Consider the following 16,926-nt stretch of genomic DNA (forward strand, 5'->3'; position numbering starts at 1 on the left):
AGATCAAGCCCAGGAGGCTCGGCCCTGAGATTGCAGCCAGGTGAGGGTACGCTTGGGTGGGAGGGTGGAGACGGGGAGGGTGGGAAGATCATTAAGGGATCATCAGGACAGGCAGGTGAAGGCAGAGCGGGAGGCAGGGATGACTGAGGGTAAGGCCATGGGCAGGGCCAGGCCTGGAGAGTGACCATGAGTGGGGGCCTGGGGGAGAGGGTGTTTGGAGGGAGGGGATGCCAAGGTCACCAAGAACAGACCCCTGAGCAGTGCAGAAGAGGGGTGCTGCAGCCGGGCATGGGGCTCACGCCTGTTCATCCCAGCACTTTGGGAGGCCGAAACAGATGGATCACCTGAGGTCAGGAGTTTGAGACCAGCCTGACCAACATGAGGAAACCCCGTTTCTACTAAAAATACAAAAATTAGCTGGGTGTGGTGGCGGGCACCTGTAGTCCCAGCTATTTGGCAGGCTGAGGCAGGAGAATCACTTGAATCTGGGAGGCAGAGGTTGCAGTGAGCCGAGATCGTGCCACTGTACTCTAGCCTGGGTGACAGAGCGAGAGTCCGTCTCGAGAAGAAGGAGGAAAGAAGAAAGAAGAAAGAGGAGTGTCTGGGAGTGTGAACCGAAATCTTCTTGGAAAGAGGGAGCCCGTGGATACCCACACAAGGCCAGGCGGGCAGCAGGTGGCAGCTCCCGTCCCAGAAGCCAGAGTTCAGGATGAGGCAGGGAGGATGAGAAGGGGCTGGGGTGGCGGCGAGAGCTGCTGTGTGGACCGCAAGTGCCCAGCAGGTGGCGCCGCGTGCTCAGAGGAGGAAAGACTGGGCAGGCCCCTCCTTGCAGTTCCGGCCGTGCTGGGCCAGGCCTGGGATTCTGCATTCCCCACCTTGCCTGGAGGCTGCTGGTGGGGCTCTGAGGGCAGGAGGAACCATGGCTTAGCTGAGGTTGCGATGCCATCCCCCAGAGCCGGGGCAGACAGCGGCTACAGGAGGGGGCCTGGGGCTTCTTGCCGCAGGAAAGTGGGTCAGGCGTGCCCTCCACAGGACCCGAACTGCATGAGCCAGGCTTCGGTCATGGTGCTCTGAGTTGTGCCAGGAACTCTGAAGAACAAGGACGGGGCTGCAAGGGTGTCCTTCTTCCCCACTCTTTGGGGCTGCACCCCTGGGCCTGGGAAAGGTGGGATTTGGAAGGGGTGAGAAACCGCCTGCCATCATCACCAGCCAGTGTCCAGAGACTGCTTGGGTTGTACGAGGCTGGGAAGTGGGGTCCTAGAGGCCTGCACGGGGGAGGCAGGGGGTGCATGGTGGGGGGGGCGGTTACAGCTCTGAGCCTCCAACCTCAGCACAGTGACGTCATCAGGGCAACCTCCAGCCTCCAGGGGCCGAGATGAGGATCCCCTGTCCTGGGGTCCCTCCTTGGGATGCACAGAGTCCAGGTGCCTTTTTATTTTGTTTATTTATTTATTTTGAGATGGAGTCTTGCTCTGTTGTCCAGGCTGGAGTGTAGTGGCACAATCTCAGCTCACTTCAGCTTCCACCTCCTGAGTTCAAGCAATTCTCCTGCCTCAGTCTCCCAAGTAGCTGGGATTACAGGCACCCGCCACTGTGCATGGCTAACTTTTGTATTATTAGTAGAGATGGGGTTTCACCATGTTGGCCAGGCTGGTCCCAAACTCCTGACCTCAAGTGATCCACCCACTTCGGTCTCCCAAAGTGCTGGGATTACAGGTATGAACCACCACGCCCAGCCCTATTTTATTTTTATTTATTATTAGATGAGGTCTTGCTGTTTCCTCGGCTGGTCTGAAACTCCTGGCCTCAAGTGATCCTCCTGCCTTGACCTCCCAAAGGGCTGAGAGCAGAGGCATGAGCCACCAAGCACAGCCCTTCTGTTTTTTAAAAAAATTAAAGAGGTCAGGCACAGTGGCTCATGCCTGTACTCCCAGCACTTTGGGAGGCCAAGGCAGGAGGATCACCTGAGGCCAGGAGTTTGAGACCAGCCTGGGCAACATGGCAAAACCTTGTCTCTACTAAAAACACAAAAATTCGCCAGGTGTGGTGGCACATACCTCTTATCCTACCTACTTGGAAGGCTGAAGTGGGAGAATCTCTTGAACCTGGGAGGCAGAGGTTGCAGTGAGCTGAGATTGCACCACTGCACTCCAGCCTGGGCAACAAAGCAAGACTGTCTCAAAAAAAAAAAAAAAAAAAGGCCAGGCGCGGTGGTTCAAGCCTGCCAATCCCAGCACTTCGGGGAGGCGAGACAGGAGCGAATCCCGAGGTCAGGAGATCCGAGACCATCCTGGCTAACATGGGTGAAACCCATCTCACTAAAAATACAAAAAACTAGCCGGGCTGAGGTGGCGGGCACCTGTAGTCCCAGCTACTCCAGGAGAGCTGAGGCAGAAGAGAATGGCGTAAACCTGGGAGGCGGAGGCTTGTAGTGAGCTGAGATCCGGCCACTGCACTCTGGCCTGGGCGACAGAGGGAGACTCCGTCTCAAAAAAAAAAAAAATTCAGAGACAGGATCTCACTCTGTCACCCAGGCTGGAGTGCAGTGGTGCAATCATGGCTCACTGCAGCCTCGAACTCCTGGGCTCAAGCAATCCTCCCCGCTCAGGTTCCTGAGAAGCTAAGACGACAGGTGTGTGCCACCTGCTTGTCTAATTTTTAATTTTCTTGTAGAGATGGGGTCTCACTATGTTGCCCAGGCTGGTCTCAAACTCCTGGCCCCAAGCAATCCTTCCACCTTGGCCTCCCAAAATACCGGGATTACAGGTGTGAGCCACCACACCTGGCCCCAAGTGCCTTCTTGCGTGTCCAATTCTGGACTCAGAAGGTGGGGCTGGGCTCAGAAGCAGGGGGTCACCCCGGAGAATATTTGAGAAGGCTGAGGCTGGGTGGGTACATGGGCCCAGTAGGCAGCAAGACTTGCCCATCGGTCTGACAGACACGAAGATGGACCTAGCCCTGGCCCCTCCTTTCCCTCTGACCCCAGGCCCATGCGGCAAGACTGGCTAAGTCTCATAGCAGCCCGGCCCCTGGCCCCTCTGAGCCTGTGGAAAGCCCTAGTTGCCTGTGACTGGGGAGGGGGCATCACGAGACCCAACTCCATTGCTTGTCTTCCCTCCCAGGCTTCCAATCCTCCCAGCGGATCCCACCTCTGCAACTTTGCCCAGGCTGTGCCGAGACCTGGAAGGCCCCTCCTCTCCCTACTCCATCTTGACAAAGCCTTCCTGCTTTGGCTCAGGGGCACCTCTTCCAGGAAGTTGGCCCTGATGACCCCAGTGGAAGGGAAGTTCCTTTCAACTGAGCGGGGAGGTGCCCCACCCTAGCAGCCCCTCCCAGACCCCAAGCAGCCTTGGGGCTCCCCAGGCACTCGCCTGGCAGAACGGAAGCAGGGGTGGGGGCTGAGGTCTGCCACCCTGGCTGAGCACCCAGCAGCCCCTGTGGTTGCAGTTTTACTTGTTTTGAAAGCCTCATAAATGATCAGTAGTTTGGGAAGGGGGGGCCTGGCTAGGCTAGACTCGGGGGGACATGGAGCCCCAGGGACCAGCCAGGCCCCTTTCTGACCAGCCTCTAATCTGGTGTGATGGCACCACTGGTGGCTGGGACAGAGCTGTCCCCAGAATGTACCTGGGGGAGGAATGAGTTCACCTCCCCCCGCTGGGTGAGTCACCTTCTGGGGGGTGGGGGGCGGTGGATGGAAGAGGTCAGGCTACCTCATTCCCCTAAGACACTGCTGGGCCTGCTTCCCCTTTTGAGGGCAGCGAAATGTCCCTCCCTCAGCTTGGAAGAGGAAGGGGCCCAGATGCGTCAGCCCGTGCACCTCCCAAGACGCCCCCTGACCTCCAGCACCTGGGGACTGCATTTACCTTTGTTCCCATTTCTCAGATGGAGAGGTCGAGGCCCCGGGAGGGGCCAGGCTTCCTCCCCACCCCACTTCTTGCTCCTCTGCTCTCCCCAGTGCCCACTCAGCCCCCACTCCCACTCCGCTCCACACACAGGGACATTTGAACATTAATGGGACTCCCCAAGCCCCGGCGGGGCCCCCACAGCTGTGTCCATGGGTCTCTCTGATCCCTGGGTCCAGCCACACCTCCAACCCCAGGGCCCCACCAGCTCTGTGGGAAGGCAATGCCAGCTGCAGGCGGGGACAGCGTTGGGGCCAGGGCAGAAGGCCCCAAGCCTCTGACTCAGCCGGGCAGGAAGGAGGCCAGGAGCCTCTGCCCGCAGCCTGTTCCGTCAAGACACCCCCCGCCGCCCCACCCCGGAGTCTCAGCTTCCTTGTTCAGAAGAGGGGCCTGCACTGTCCTGTGGGAAGTGGGTGGGCACGTGGTGGGTACCCAGGGAGGATCACAGCCACCCAGACGGGGGTTAGGCTGTGTGATGGTGAGGGCCCTCCATCCTCCCGCCATCCCCATCACTGCCCACACCCCCTGGGCAGCTGCTCTGCTGACTCAGAACCGGCCAAGGCCAAGGAGGGGTCACAACCCTGCCAGCCGCCCCCAAGGCCAGGGCAGCCCCCAGCCAGGTTTAGAGTGAGGGCTCTTTGCAGGCCCATTCAGCACATCAGCACTCATCTGGAAGGGGCAGCAATGGGGGAGGGCAAGGTACCCCCACAAAGAGAGACACTTCTCACAGTGTGTTGTCTCCTTGGAGCAGAATAGGGGACGCAGAGGCAGCAGGAGGGGGACCTGGAGCCCTGGGGAAGGGGGTCAGTCCAGAGCAGGAACTTGCAGGGGGCACGGCCAGGGCAGTGCCAGGCTAAGGGTGCAAGCCCCAGGGAGGGGGTGGGGGCTCATGGTGAAGAGGAAGTGAGCCGCCCCAGGGCTGCCAGAAGGGTGAGGGGAGGGAATCCCCGCGGAGGTTGCGGCACCCCTCCCCTCCTCAGTCACCCTCAAAGGCTGGATTTGAGGAAGGAAAAGCACTGCAGAGCTGCTGTGTTTAGAAAACAAGGGTCTGGATCTCTGCAGGGGCTGGGACCAGCTGCAGTGGGGGCTCTGGCACAGCTCCTGCTCTCCAGGACTCCTCCCACCACCCCTGAGCGGGCGCCGGGCCTGGGGCCACCTCACAGGAGAAGGAGGCACAGCGTTACCAGCTGCGGGGCGGCTGGACCCACGGCCTGCCTGGCTTGGAGTCTGAGCACCTCCCCAGCCCACCAGCCTGGCTACCGGACCTTGGACATCAGCTGCTCCGGGCCTCGGTCTCCCCACCTCTAAAGTGAGGCGATGGTGTGGACTCTGCGAGCTTGTGGCAGGAGTGAAGGTGGATAAGGAGGTCCCAGGCCTGGTCATAGGAGTCACTGTCCCTGCTTCAGGGGCTGAGCTCCCCAGTGGCCAGAGCCTTGGGGTTGCGCTCTTGGCTGCGACCTAGAGCCCCCAGCATCCTAGACCTGTTCCTCCCAGAAGCACAGGGCCCACCCACTAGCGGCCACCTGACCCTGGGCAGGCCACACCTGTAGTCACCAGCAGGCAGCTATTGTGACGCCAGGTTTCATTCCAAAACAGTTGTCTCTAAGGGTTTCCTATCTACCTGCTCCATGCGGTGCACCCAAGGCCAAGCCTCCCCTTCACCTGTGTGCCCGACCCCCCTCCCCCAGCTGCCCTGCGGCTTAGGCCCCACCTCCAGCCAAGACCACGACCCCCAGGGTTGCTGCAAAGAGCACCTTTATTCACAGCAAAAGGACGTCACCATAGCAACAACACTTAAATTCCCTGAGAACTTTTCCCTTATCATTCGCTTTCCTAGCTACGTCTTTGCAAAGAGAAAAACGACAAGAAACACACCCCACGGGGCAGGTGAGCCACGCTGGGCCCCGCAGGGAGGTGGCAGCTACGCAGGGGGAGGGCAGGGATGGGAGGTTCCAGATGCTGGAACGCATAAATACACAGAGTGCCAGACAGTCCCACTTCAGCTTCAACAACAAAGATGACCCCGAGTTTGGCTTCCGTTTTTTCTGATCCACAGAAAAGATAAGATAAAATAAGACCCTCCCCCACCCCCATCCCCCAAGCAAAAAAACAAGAACACCCTACTTTTTACCCACCCCCTTTCAAAAAAACAGCACAGTAAAAAAATACTGTCACAATATTTACAGACACGCCCACTGTGGGCGACTTGCTCTCTACTTTGGAGAGGAGATTAAATGTTGAGCTCTGACTCACCCTGTCCTGGGGAGGCAAAGGGAAGACCTCTGAGGGGGCCTGGAAGACTCCCCACCCAAAGAGCTGGAAGGGGAGCCACTGTTTGGACAGCTAGCCACTGGGGGCTTTGTGGGGCCACTGGGGGCTTTGTGGGGCCACTGGAACTGGGCGGTGGCTACTGTTACTCTAAGCCACAGTGCCCAGGCCAGAAGGAAGGGGATTGGGTCATGCACCCCCAGACCCAGCCTCCCCTGCAATGAACACGGCTCAGTGAGTTGGACTTGGGGCTATGACACAGGAGTCAGGATTTCAGGGCGCAGGTACCCCCAGCACAGAGCTTGTGCTCGGCAGAAAGAGAAAGGCATCTACGCATCCCTGCAAAGTAGCCCGGAGCCCTGATCTATGCATCCCTGCAAAGTAGCCCGGAGCCCCGCAGCTGCAGAAAGATCCAAAAATCGGTAGGGTGTGCTGGCTCAAGCCTGTAATCCCAGCACTTTGGGAGGCCAAGATGGGCAGATCACGAGATCAGGAGATCAAGACCATCCTGGCTAACATGGTGAAACCCCGTCTCTACTAAAAAAATACCAAAAACTAGCCGGGCGAGGTGGCGGCGCCTGTAGTCCCAGCTACTCAGGAGGCTGAGGCAGGAGAATGGCATGAACCCGGGAGGCGGAGTTTGCAGTGAGCTGAGATCCGGCCACTGCACTCCAGCCTGGGCAACAGAGCGAGACTCCGTCTCAAAAAAAAAAAAAGATCCAAAAATCATCAGAGTGGCCTCCGACACACAAATCCTCCCTCCAAGCAGGCCTTGCAGCCCACTAGCTCTCGGAGCAGAGGCACATAAGTGGCGCTTGTGCCCACCCCTCCACAGAGCAGAACTGCCCAGCAGCCTGCTACCTGGGTGGGCATACAGTACACACACACACGCATACACACACACACACACATGCACACGCACACGCACAGGCACGGCCCTGGGGGAGCCTCGAATGCTGAGGCCAGGGCAGCGCAACAGGGTCACTGGGCCCTTTGGATACCAGGGGCGCCCAGGGGTTGGGTCTCAGCCGTGGCTGCTAGAAGATGGCAGTTCGGGGACACCAGGGTGTGTCCGGGTACAGGTGGCAGTGGATGGAGCGAAACCTGTGGGAACAGAGCAGGGGTTGGTCTGTGTGGGTGGCAGGAAGGTGCTGAGCTCCCATTTGCAGTCCCACAGCACTGGCGGCCCCACCCCAAGCAAACAGGACTCCGGGGGGGTCACCTTTGTGTAGAGTCATGCTGCTTAGACCCCGCTGCAGCTCGGCGAGGTCCCCTGATGCCCCTACACCACCCTATGCAAGCCCATCTGGGCCAGCGTTTCCTCACCTGGATGGGTCGGCCTCCACTGAGAAAGGCCCCTTCACGTGGACGGCATTCCGCTTGTTTTCAAACATACCGTAGCTCAGTGTCACCTGTGGGGAGGGGGCGAAGTGATGCAGGGAGGGGCCCTGACATCCCCAGGCCCTGCCCCAGGCTGGCCACACAGCTCTGAGTGAGGCAATGGCCCTGCCTTGGCCTCCCTTGGACCTGGAAGGACACCTGCATTGCACACCCCAGGAATAAGGTCTCAAACTGGAGACCAGCTGGGGCCGGCTGCATCGCCAGCCGTGGGCAAAATACACACAATAGGCGCATCGCAGCGAAGAGAAGAGATGGCAGGCAGGAAAACAAGCCGCCGTAAACAGCTTTCAGCTCATGGCAGGAATGACCCCCCGGCTGACAGTGATGCGCTGCCTGGCCTCCCTGTTTGGAACAGTACCCCCACCCACTGCGCCCCTCTCGGCAGCCACGCATCCCTTCCTGTGCTCCGAGTCCTGGCGGGGCCCGGAGGATGGTGCACCTGCTCGTGGAGCTCTGAGGTGAGCACCTGCTGCAGGTTCTCCAGGTGGGAGTGGAAGAGGCCGCTGCGGATGAGCGGCACGCCCAGCAGGGCCTCCACGATGTAGCCAATGGTGCAGTCATCAGGCAGCCGGATCCGCTCGGCAGTGTTCATGAAGTGACCCCCGCTGTGGGAGGGAAGGGCCCAGACCGGTGAGCAGAGGCAGGAGCCATCTGCTGGGAGCTGGGGAGGCCCCACTAGGCAAAGGCGCTGCACTCAGAGAGGAACCCTGGAGACAGCTCTGAGCTGCAGCTCCCTCTGCCTCCCCTGGTCACAGGCAGGGCACACTCCCTGCACTGCTCCTGTGCTTGGTGGCTCTCTGTAGCGGGAATCTGGGTGCAGGAAGGAGTCCTGCTGGATGGTGCCTGGGGTGCTCATGGCCCCCCTGGCTGCTCTGAGCAGGTTGGGCTTGGGGGCAGCCGCCATAAACACAGCTGCCCTCTGAAACCCAGAGGGAAGTGGAATATAGACAGTAAATGGAGGAGGAGGCTGGGGACTCCCCGCGGCTGGGAAGATGAACCAAGCCAGGCCCCACGATGGCGAGGAGCCCGGGACCCGGCTGGCCTAACTTGTGCAGGGCACTCACCTGGCCCACGGGCTCATCTTCAGAGCCAGCCCACGACTGATGCAGAAGCCAGCGCCGCCCGTGGCAAACCAGAAGTGGACAGGACGCTGGGAGAAGGGAGAAGGTGTCCTGAGACCCGGGCGCTGCTGCCCCTTGCTGTCCCCCGCCCCACTCCGGGTGTGTGCTCCGCGTGGGCGTGGGGGACTGGGAGAGGGCAGGCACTCACCACCTTGTTCTCGCTGACCCGTTCCGTGGCCTGGATGGGCCTGTCCAGGCTGGGCTTGCCGATGTAGATGTCCCGTGTGTGCGGGTAGCTGGCCAGCAGCCGCAGCAGGGCCCGCAGGTTGACGTAGTTGTCATCGTCCACGTGGCAGAACCACCTGAGGACAAGGCAGGGCCATCGGGGGAGGGCATGCCGGGGCGGGCGCTGCCAGGCTTGGGCAGGGAGATGGGGGTCCCCCCGGGCCACACTCACTTCCTGCCGGACTCGATGAAGTGGTCATACTCCACGGCCATCTTGCAGGACAGCGCCTGGCGGCTGTGGGCGGCCGAGCAGTTCGTGATGACCACATTGCCTGTGGACGGGGGAGTGGCTGTGAGTAGGTCTGAGTTGGCTCCCAGAGAGGGGCCTGGCCTAGGGGACGCTGCGGGGCCCAGGGACTCGAGAAAAGACCCCTAGTTCAAGCTGGGCCCGGCCCTAGCCTCCCCTACCCTAGCTCGGGGCTCGGGCCTGTGGACCCTCCCCCAGCCCAGCCCCCTTCCAGGGCGGCCCCGCCCCCGCCCATTCAGGCAGTTTTTTCCCAGCACCCGCCACCTGTTGCCGCTGCCTGGGCTCAAAGGGACCCGGGGGGCTGAATGGGCTTCATTTGCATGAGAATTGGGGGGCCCCGAGTGGTGGGGCGGGGCATGGAGCAAACCCCATGAGTAAACTGCCCTCCTTGTCCTGCCCTTGGTGACCTCTCAGCCCAGAGGAGCCAGGAGGCTGGAGGGGGAGGGTTCCGCTCTGGATGGAGGCCTGGGCCCCCTCCCGCCCCAAGTCCAGGGCTCACCCGTGTGCCTGGCCAGGGCCTCATCTTCCCCGTCAGTGAAGATGAATGTCTGGAAGGAGAAAATCAGCCGTCAGCAGCCAGCCCTTCATCCCCACCCCAGGGCCATCTGTGGGGGCCGGACGGGGCACCCTGGAGTTGCTGCAGCTGCAGCTCTGTCACACTGACACCCACCCTTCTCCGGGCCTTGGTTTCCCCACTCATGCAGAGTAGGGCTCAAGTGCCCCATCTCAGTGCCATCTGGGCCAGGGCTCACGCATTCACTCGCCCTGGGGGTGGGGGATGGGGCCTCACTCCCCAACCTCGACAGCTGCGCCCAAGGTCGTCCAGGCGCGGTGAGGCACGAGCCAGGTGGTGCGCCTCGCCCGCCCGCCAGGTAACCGGTTCCCGGCCCACCCCGTGCACCTGGCGGGCACACACCCTTATTGACACAGCACCTGGCCTGCCACTTGGAGGCTGCTGGAAAGGCAGGGGACAGGCGGGGTGGCGGGAGGGACAGGCAGAGGAGGTCGGCTTTGGGAAGCCAAGTCTCAATCACTCGGGGTTGGGGACAAAGGCCTTCGCTGGGCGGCTGCCAAGCCCTGGCGGACAAAGGGCCCGGAGGGAGGATGAATCACCAGGCATTGTCCGCCAGCTTTGTCCTGGGCTGGCGGGCGAGGGGCGCCGGGCCGGCCTTAACTCGGCCGAGTTAAGCAGAGTGGCCACACCACCCATTACCATACAGCTGGCCTGGTTAACCGGGCCGAGCTGGGTACGAGGTCCCGCGGGTAGGGTGCAGCCACCAGCAGTGCAGCCCCCACCCCCAGCTGCCCTTTGGGCCAGCACCCCTGTCCTGGATGGCCTGCAGGACAAGTTACCCACTCTGAGCCAAAGCAGCCCTGAAGTTCTGCAAAGTTGCTGACGGTCAGCAGGGTTGTAGCAGGAAACCTCAGGTGTCCCCAGCCCCCAGGTCAGGGGCCCCCAGTACCCATGCAGCCCAGCACCCCTCCCACTGCTCAGGCAAGGAAACCCAGGCTTGCCCAAGGCCACAGCCCACCTGTGCCAGCACGCGGCCGCCCCCTGCCAGGAGCACTCTGCGGAAGAGGAGGGGGCCGCCAGGGTGGGGCCAGGAGTCGCCAGCGCCCGCCTGGGCCTGCCGGCACACGGGGAGGAATGTTCCTTCCTTTGCCTGGCCCGCCCAGCGCGTGCCGCCCGGCGCACCCTGGCATGGCTGAGTGCAAAACCCAGGGCGTATGGGCAATGCTCTGACCAAGAGACAACCTCCCCATGCCCACCCAGCCTCAGTTTCCTTCCCTGTACACACAGGTCCCGCAGAGGCCCTGGAACACCTTGGTGGTCTCAGATCCTTGTCCAGCCTGACCCAGCCCTGGGCACATGCTGACTCGGGTGAGGCCCAGAGCTAAGGGGGTGGCTGGCTGGGTCTCTGCCTCTCCATGCGTGCACCCCTCCTGCAGCACCCATAGACACCCCAGGGCAGCCGCACGCACAGACTCGCACCCAGCCCCTTGGCCTCCCCAGCATCTCAGCCCAGGAATGCCGTGGGAGGCGGAGGGCCAGCCCCTGCAGACGCTCCGCTGTGCCGCTGGGTTAAAAGGAAAATGCTTTCTTAATGAGATCAAGGGAGGCCTGTTCTCCCGAGATTTGGTGGTGCCCTAAAAACCCAGCCCAAGGCTACAGAGATTAAAGTCACCTTTGTTCAGCTCAGGGAGCAGGGAGGCCTCTAGAACAGCATCTGAGAAGGCGGGGCTGTGGGGTGTGGGGGTGCCGGGCCAACTATCTCCCCACACCTGAACCACCAGGAGGGGAGGAAAAAGGCCTGCCGGGTTATGGGCCTCACCCGCCACTCAGAGCTCCCATCTCCTTTTCTGTAAAATGGGCATAACAGAGCTCGCCTGGGCAGAGAGCAAAGTGCAGAGACAGATTCTCTCCCTTCTCCCTGACAGTCCTGGGAGGGGGGCGCCATTACCAGCTGAGGCACAAGTGGGGAAACTGAGGTCCAGAGAGGTACAGGCACCAGCCTGAGGTCATACCCTGGGGCTGAGGTGGTGCTAGACCAGCCCAGTCCCTGCCCTCTAGGGACCCAGACCCCCCAGTGCCACCTAACTTCCCAGATGAAGACCGGGCTGCAGGAGGAAGAGCCGGGTGGATGAGGGTGGATGAGGGTGGATGGGGGTGGGGGGGCGGGGGCCGGGGGACACCCACAGGAAGCGGCATTGTTCCTGGAGACGCGATTCAAAGAAACACAGGATGCCAAGTTCTCCCCAGCAATTGTGGCCGCTGCGGTGGCAGCTCGGCAGCCTGGCTGCTCCTGGGAGGGGCGGGGAACCTCTGGGCCAAAGGCCAGGCTCTTCATCCTGGACTCCAGGCCCATCTCGGCGTGGCCCCTGCTGACCAACCGACCCTTCCCCCCAGCCACCACTCCAGTTGCTAGAAGTTTCCTGCACAACCCCCACGCTGTGGTCATCACCATGCCCGGATGGAGTGCCCTTTCTGGGCACTTTTTTACTCAGTCTAGCTCAAATGGCACCTCCTCCAGGAAGTCTTCCTTCCCTCCCTCCCTTCCCCCAGCGTGTGGGTCAGATGCCCACTGTTGCCTCACACAGCGTCTCGGGGATTTCCCCCCACACAGCCCTGACATCTTTCTATCTCCCCCATCAGACCGCGTCTGAGTCATTCCGTGCAGGGCTAGGAGACGGCGGCCCTCTTCTGTGGGTTTCCAGGACCCCTGCCCATCACCCACCACAAGGGGGGCTTTGCTTGCTGTGTGCTGGTGAACTGATGCTGAGGGCCGATTCAACCTTCCCCCTGGTGGGGTGACCCTCCAATAGGGACCTCAGGGCTCAAGGGAGCGATGGCCCCCACCTCGACCCTGAGTGCCCGCCGGGATCACCCCATGCCTGCAGGCTCTGCCAGTCTCTTACAACATGCTCCTGGAAGGACCATGTTCCCCCATTTCAGAGATGAGAGTAAGGGTCTGAGAGGCTCCAGGTCTTACTCAGGATCACACAGCCCAGCTGAGACCGATAACTGAGACCCTCTGACAACATCCCCTCTGCTGAAGAAAGGTCCCAAATTCCAAGATGGGAGGTGCTCAGAGCTGGTGGCAGCCCAGAGTGGGGCTGAAGGATGCCCAAGGTCACATAGCAGGAAGGCTTGAGTGCTGGGGGTGGGGGGCCAGGCTCGGGGATGGTGCCCCAAAAGGACTGTCAGGAAGAGATGCTGGCGGGGGCGGGGGCGGCGCTGGCCCCCTCATCGCCAGGCAACCTGAGTGGCCAGCACGCCAACAGCGGTTCCCACGGAGCGCGTAGCTGCACACAAGGGGCCCGACGCCTTTCTCGCTGGAGAAAGGGGCTTTGTTACCTTGCCCAAGGGGCCGGCGTGAGAGCCGCCCGGCGCTGGGAATCCTAACGGCCCGGCCGCCAAACAAAACCCACGGCCCCCGCCACCCCCTCCCGCCAGCCCGCTGAGCCCCTGGGAATGGGACGCTGTGTTCCCAGGAGGCTGCCATGGGGTTCCCAGGGCCCCTTCCCCACGCCAGGACCAGAGAGGACCCTGCCCCTCCCCGTCCCCCTCATGACCTCACCAAGCCCTGCTCCCACCCACCCACAGTGCCCCAAAACAGGGCAGTGCCAGGCCAGAAGGCCCTGAGTCTCCCGGGTGTGAGCAGGGAGAAAGGCGTGCGGGGTCTTCCCTGAGCCCCCACCCTCACAGCAAATGCCTCTGCAACTCCCAGCCCAGAGATGCCCCCCTCCACTCCCAACTGCAAGCCCCACACACTGTCCCCATCCCGCCCCAGCCCAACCGTCCTGCTGTGGCCTCGAGGGAAATTTTCAAAGTGGGGTGTGTCTTAATTATGTGTGTGTAAGAAGCTGATGCCCAACTGAAGTGGGTTGTGCCCAAGGTTGCAGGCCTCAGAGACTCCTGCACTGTGCGGGGAGGGTCCCCACACAGACCCCAAACCCGGGGTTCTTTGAGATGTACTCCCCAGGGCCCACCAACCAGCAATGATTTCCCTCCCCGCACCTTAACGCGGTGATGAAGAAAAGGCCCAGGGGTCAGAACTCCTCACTTCTCTAAAGGAAGAGCCTTTCTCCCCAGGAAGGGGTCTGAGCTGAGGGTGGATCCGAACAGAATCTGCTTGGGGAAGTTTGAAGGCGTAATGCCCTATGCATGCGCTCCAATGTTTGAGGGTGAGAAGTACCACAGGGCACCAACCCCAAGCACTAGAGACTGGTGTAGGGTCCTGCAGCCATCCAGGACTCTGGAGCTGGACAGGGGGTGAGGCCCCGGGGACAGTCACACAACTGTAACGGGAAATTGGCCCCAGCAGGCAAACTGGCTGCACCGGGGTGCACTGGCGTCGCCGCCCCCAGATGGCCCTAGTGGTTGGATGGGGATGCAGCCTAGCCCCCATGGGACGCTGCCACCAACTGGACCAGACGGTGGGGCCCCGCCCCGCCCGCCCGTCCTTCCAGGCCGCCGGGGGCTCACCATCTCCTTGTGGCGCGAGATCCAGGTCTCCAGCAGCAGGTCGAGGCGCGCGCGGTGGAACTTTTTGGTGGTCTTGACAGCGATGAAGACGTCTCGGGGCGCGAGCGGCTCGGCCAGGGGACGCGGGTGGCTGTCGGCGGGGCGGGGGGAGGCCCCGGGGGGCGGGCCCGCGTCTCTGCGCGCGCGAGTGAGCAGGCTGAAGTACTCGGACAGACTGTGCACCTCGCGGGCCAGCGCCCCGGGCGCCGCCGCCGCCGCCCCCAGCCCAGGCGCCGGGGCAGCACCTGCGGGGCCCGCCAGGCTGCGCAGCGCGCGCCGGCCTCGCTCGGCGGGCAGCGGGGGCGGCGGCGGATCGGCAGTGAGCACTAGCAGGCAGGCGAGCAGCGCGCCAGCCAGCGCCAGCAGCAGGCGCCGGCCGCAGCGCTTGAGCATGGTGTGGCGGCGGCCGCGCGGCGCGCCCTGCCCCGTGCGCCTGCCGTGCACTGCCCCGAGGCCCCTCGCTCCGGCGGCGCAGTACAGCAGCGCAGCGCGAGCGCCCGGAGCTCTTAAACCTCCCCGCCCCGGTCCCGCCCCCGCGCGCTCATTGGCTCCCTGGCTCGGGGGCGGGGCCTCGCGCCAGTCGAGGCTCCAGGCCCGCAGACCCACGTGGGGCCGCGGCTGGGGGCTGGGAACGACCCAGAGGGCGCAACGGCCCCGCCCCCGGCGCGCACGTGCACGCCCCGCCCTCCTCGGGTAGCCCCTGCGGGTTGCGGAGGGGCTTGGGGACTTGGGCCCGGCCGGCGCCGGTGTCCCTGAAGAGAAATCTAGCCTGGCCAGCGCCGGCCGGGGATGCGCCGGGCGTCCGCGCACGGGAGGGGCGCACCCTTGGCGCAGCGGGCAGGGTGCTGGGCCCCGGGCTCTGGGCTCCGACGGACCGCGGGGGACATCCTACTTCCTCGCTGTGCCCTTCCCCTCCTGAGCCCGGCTTCCTCCCCTTGGGACGCGGCAGGCCCTGCAAACTGGGGTGGCGACTGGGTCTTCCCGAGCGCTCGGTTCAGGGGAGCCGTTATTTGTACAGAGCAAGAGCTTGGCCACCTGTGCTGCAGGTGGGGACACGAGGTTCTGGCGAGAAAGCACCAGAACCAAATTCCACTCCTTCCTCCTGGGCTAATTTCCTCGAGTCCCGGCCCTCCGTCGGGCGGTTGGCTCCCCGAAATCCTCAGGCACCCCGTGGCGAGGAGAAACGAAGGCCGCCACTTCCCTCGCCCGATGAAAGGCCGCCTTCTGTCCCATTTGGTCTCCTTGCGCTCGGGCCAGATGCGGCCCAGCTGTGCGCCCTCCCGGCCCGCCTCCCCGGCACACGGCCCCCACCCCCGGCCCTTCCCACGGGCCCGGGCCCGGGACCGCCCCTCGCACGAGCGGGGGCAGCAGGAATGCGCGCCGGCAGCCGAGGGTGAGGGGCGAGGGGCCCGGAAGTGGCCAAGGGTCCCCTGAGCAGGGTGTGAGCCCCCTGCCCGCCACGTCCTCCGGAAGCGTGGACGGGCGTGGCTCTGCGCGTGGCTGCGCTGCCTTCCCGTGCCCTCCTAAGCACGGTCTCTGCGACCACCACGACCACCATCGCCACCACCACCGTGGCTAAACTGCTCCCCTCGGACGCTGACAGTTATGTTCACGCCTGAGATGGCATTTTAAATTATTTAAGTGCCCCTTGGCGCTCCTCTCCTTTCCTCTACCTGAACGTCAGCCGCAAGACAGCAGCGACCTCATGTCATCCCGACCTGGAACAGGTTTTGGGACATCGTAGGTGCTCTGAAAAAATTCACTGGATAAATGTCTGGCCCCACTGTCAGACCCCCTCTAAGGACGATGTAGCCCATTTGCTCTTAGGGCCCCAGGGGCCCCACCCCTAGCCCCTGTACCGGGCTGGGCGGTGTGGGGGAAGGGGGTTCCCAGGCCTCTTCCTGGCCCCAGGTAATTAGCAGTCACCACCTCCGAAGGCAGATGCCCCAGCAGATGGTGCTGGCTGTGCCCAAGTGACAAGTCTCCCATGGCGTCACCTCCTGCCATAAACCCCTCCCCGATCAGCCAGAGCCTAGCCCTGGAGCCTCCAGGCAGCTGGAGAGGCTTGAGGGTGAGGCGGGGAGAAAGGACCCAGTGGCTGGGTTGGCTGCCCCCACAAAAGTCAGCTGAGCCCCAGCCCAGCCCCAGCCTCAGGACTGAGGGGTCTCCATGCCCCCACGTGCTTCACACCGATCACTTCAGCCTCTCCCATATCTGCATTGTTTCAGAGAGGGAGCCATCTCTTCCCTGGATCGCTTAGGCAGCCTCCACTCCTGTCCCACCCACTCCTATCCTACTTGCTTTGCTTATTCTCCACGCTAGGATCATAGCCACTCACACACCCACATGAAGAACAAAACCCTCCATAGCTCTCCACTGGCTGAGTTCAAGTCCCGCCTGATGTCCACACACCTCGTGACTTAGTCCTAGCTCTGTTTCTTGGGGCCCAATCCTTCCTCATTCCCCAGCAGCCAAGCATGACCAAGCCCCCAAATCTTTGGATGGGCTGTGCTTTGTATCTGGACTTTACATCAGTGGCACCGATGGTGGGTGCCGTGCCACCCTGCACCCCACCTGACAAGGTGCTGTGAGTCCGTCTCTCCACAGTTCCCAGGCCAGGGGGTGGGACTTCCTGCCCTGAGCCCCCCACCACCCCTGCTCCCCAACTACCCCTGACTGCGGTGCCTTTGACCCAGCAGGTCGTGGGAGCAAGGTGCCCATTGTACAGAAAGCAAG

The 16,926-nt window shown here is 62.6% G+C and overlaps 1 protein-coding gene across 2 annotated transcripts; it reads right to left on the reverse strand.

Moving 5' to 3' along the window:
- Positions 1 to 6,900: 6,900 nt before the first annotated feature.
- On the reverse strand, positions 6,901 to 14,685 carry LFNG (LFNG O-fucosylpeptide 3-beta-N-acetylglucosaminyltransferase). 2 transcript variants are annotated; one of them, XM_021935604.2, is made up of 8 exons: positions 14,152 to 14,685; positions 9,664 to 9,712; positions 9,090 to 9,189; positions 8,841 to 8,994; positions 8,636 to 8,721; positions 8,038 to 8,176; positions 7,497 to 7,582; positions 6,901 to 7,274 (listed from the first exon to the last, which is right to left on the reverse strand). In XM_021935604.2, exons 1-8 carry the CDS (start codon positions 14,581 to 14,583, stop codon positions 7,208 to 7,210), a joined length of 1,113 nt encoding a protein of 370 aa, XP_021791296.1. In that variant the 5' UTR covers positions 14,584 to 14,685; the 3' UTR covers positions 6,901 to 7,207. The 2 variants fall into 2 exon arrangements, with proteins under 2 accessions (XP_021791296.1, XP_003895714.1); XM_003895665.5 differs by having other exon boundaries at positions 8,011 to 8,176; positions 14,152 to 14,684.
- Positions 14,686 to 16,926: the final 2,241 nt, after the last annotated feature.

The sequence above is a fragment of the Papio anubis genome, chromosome 4 (genome assembly GCF_008728515.1).
Source record: "Papio anubis isolate 15944 chromosome 4, Panubis1.0, whole genome shotgun sequence".
In the NCBI taxonomy this organism is placed as follows: Eukaryota; Metazoa; Chordata; class Mammalia; order Primates; family Cercopithecidae; genus Papio; species Papio anubis.

What these genes read in the sequence shown, in the direction of transcription:
- LFNG (XM_003895665.5), bottom strand. Translation starts at nt 14,583, where the DNA reads ATGCTCAAGCGCTGCGGCCGGCGCCTGCTGCTGGCGCTGGCTGGCGCG. An exon ending in GGCCCTGGCCAGGCACACGG is followed by an intron (nt 9,190 to 9,663) that starts GTGAGCCCTGGA and finishes CCCCGTCCACAG; the next exon opens with GCAATGTGGTCATCACGAAC. An exon ending in GGGTCAGCGAGAACAAGGTG is followed by an intron (nt 8,722 to 8,840) that starts GTGAGTGCCTGC and finishes CCCTTCTCCCAG; the next exon opens with CGTCCTGTCCACTTCTGGTT.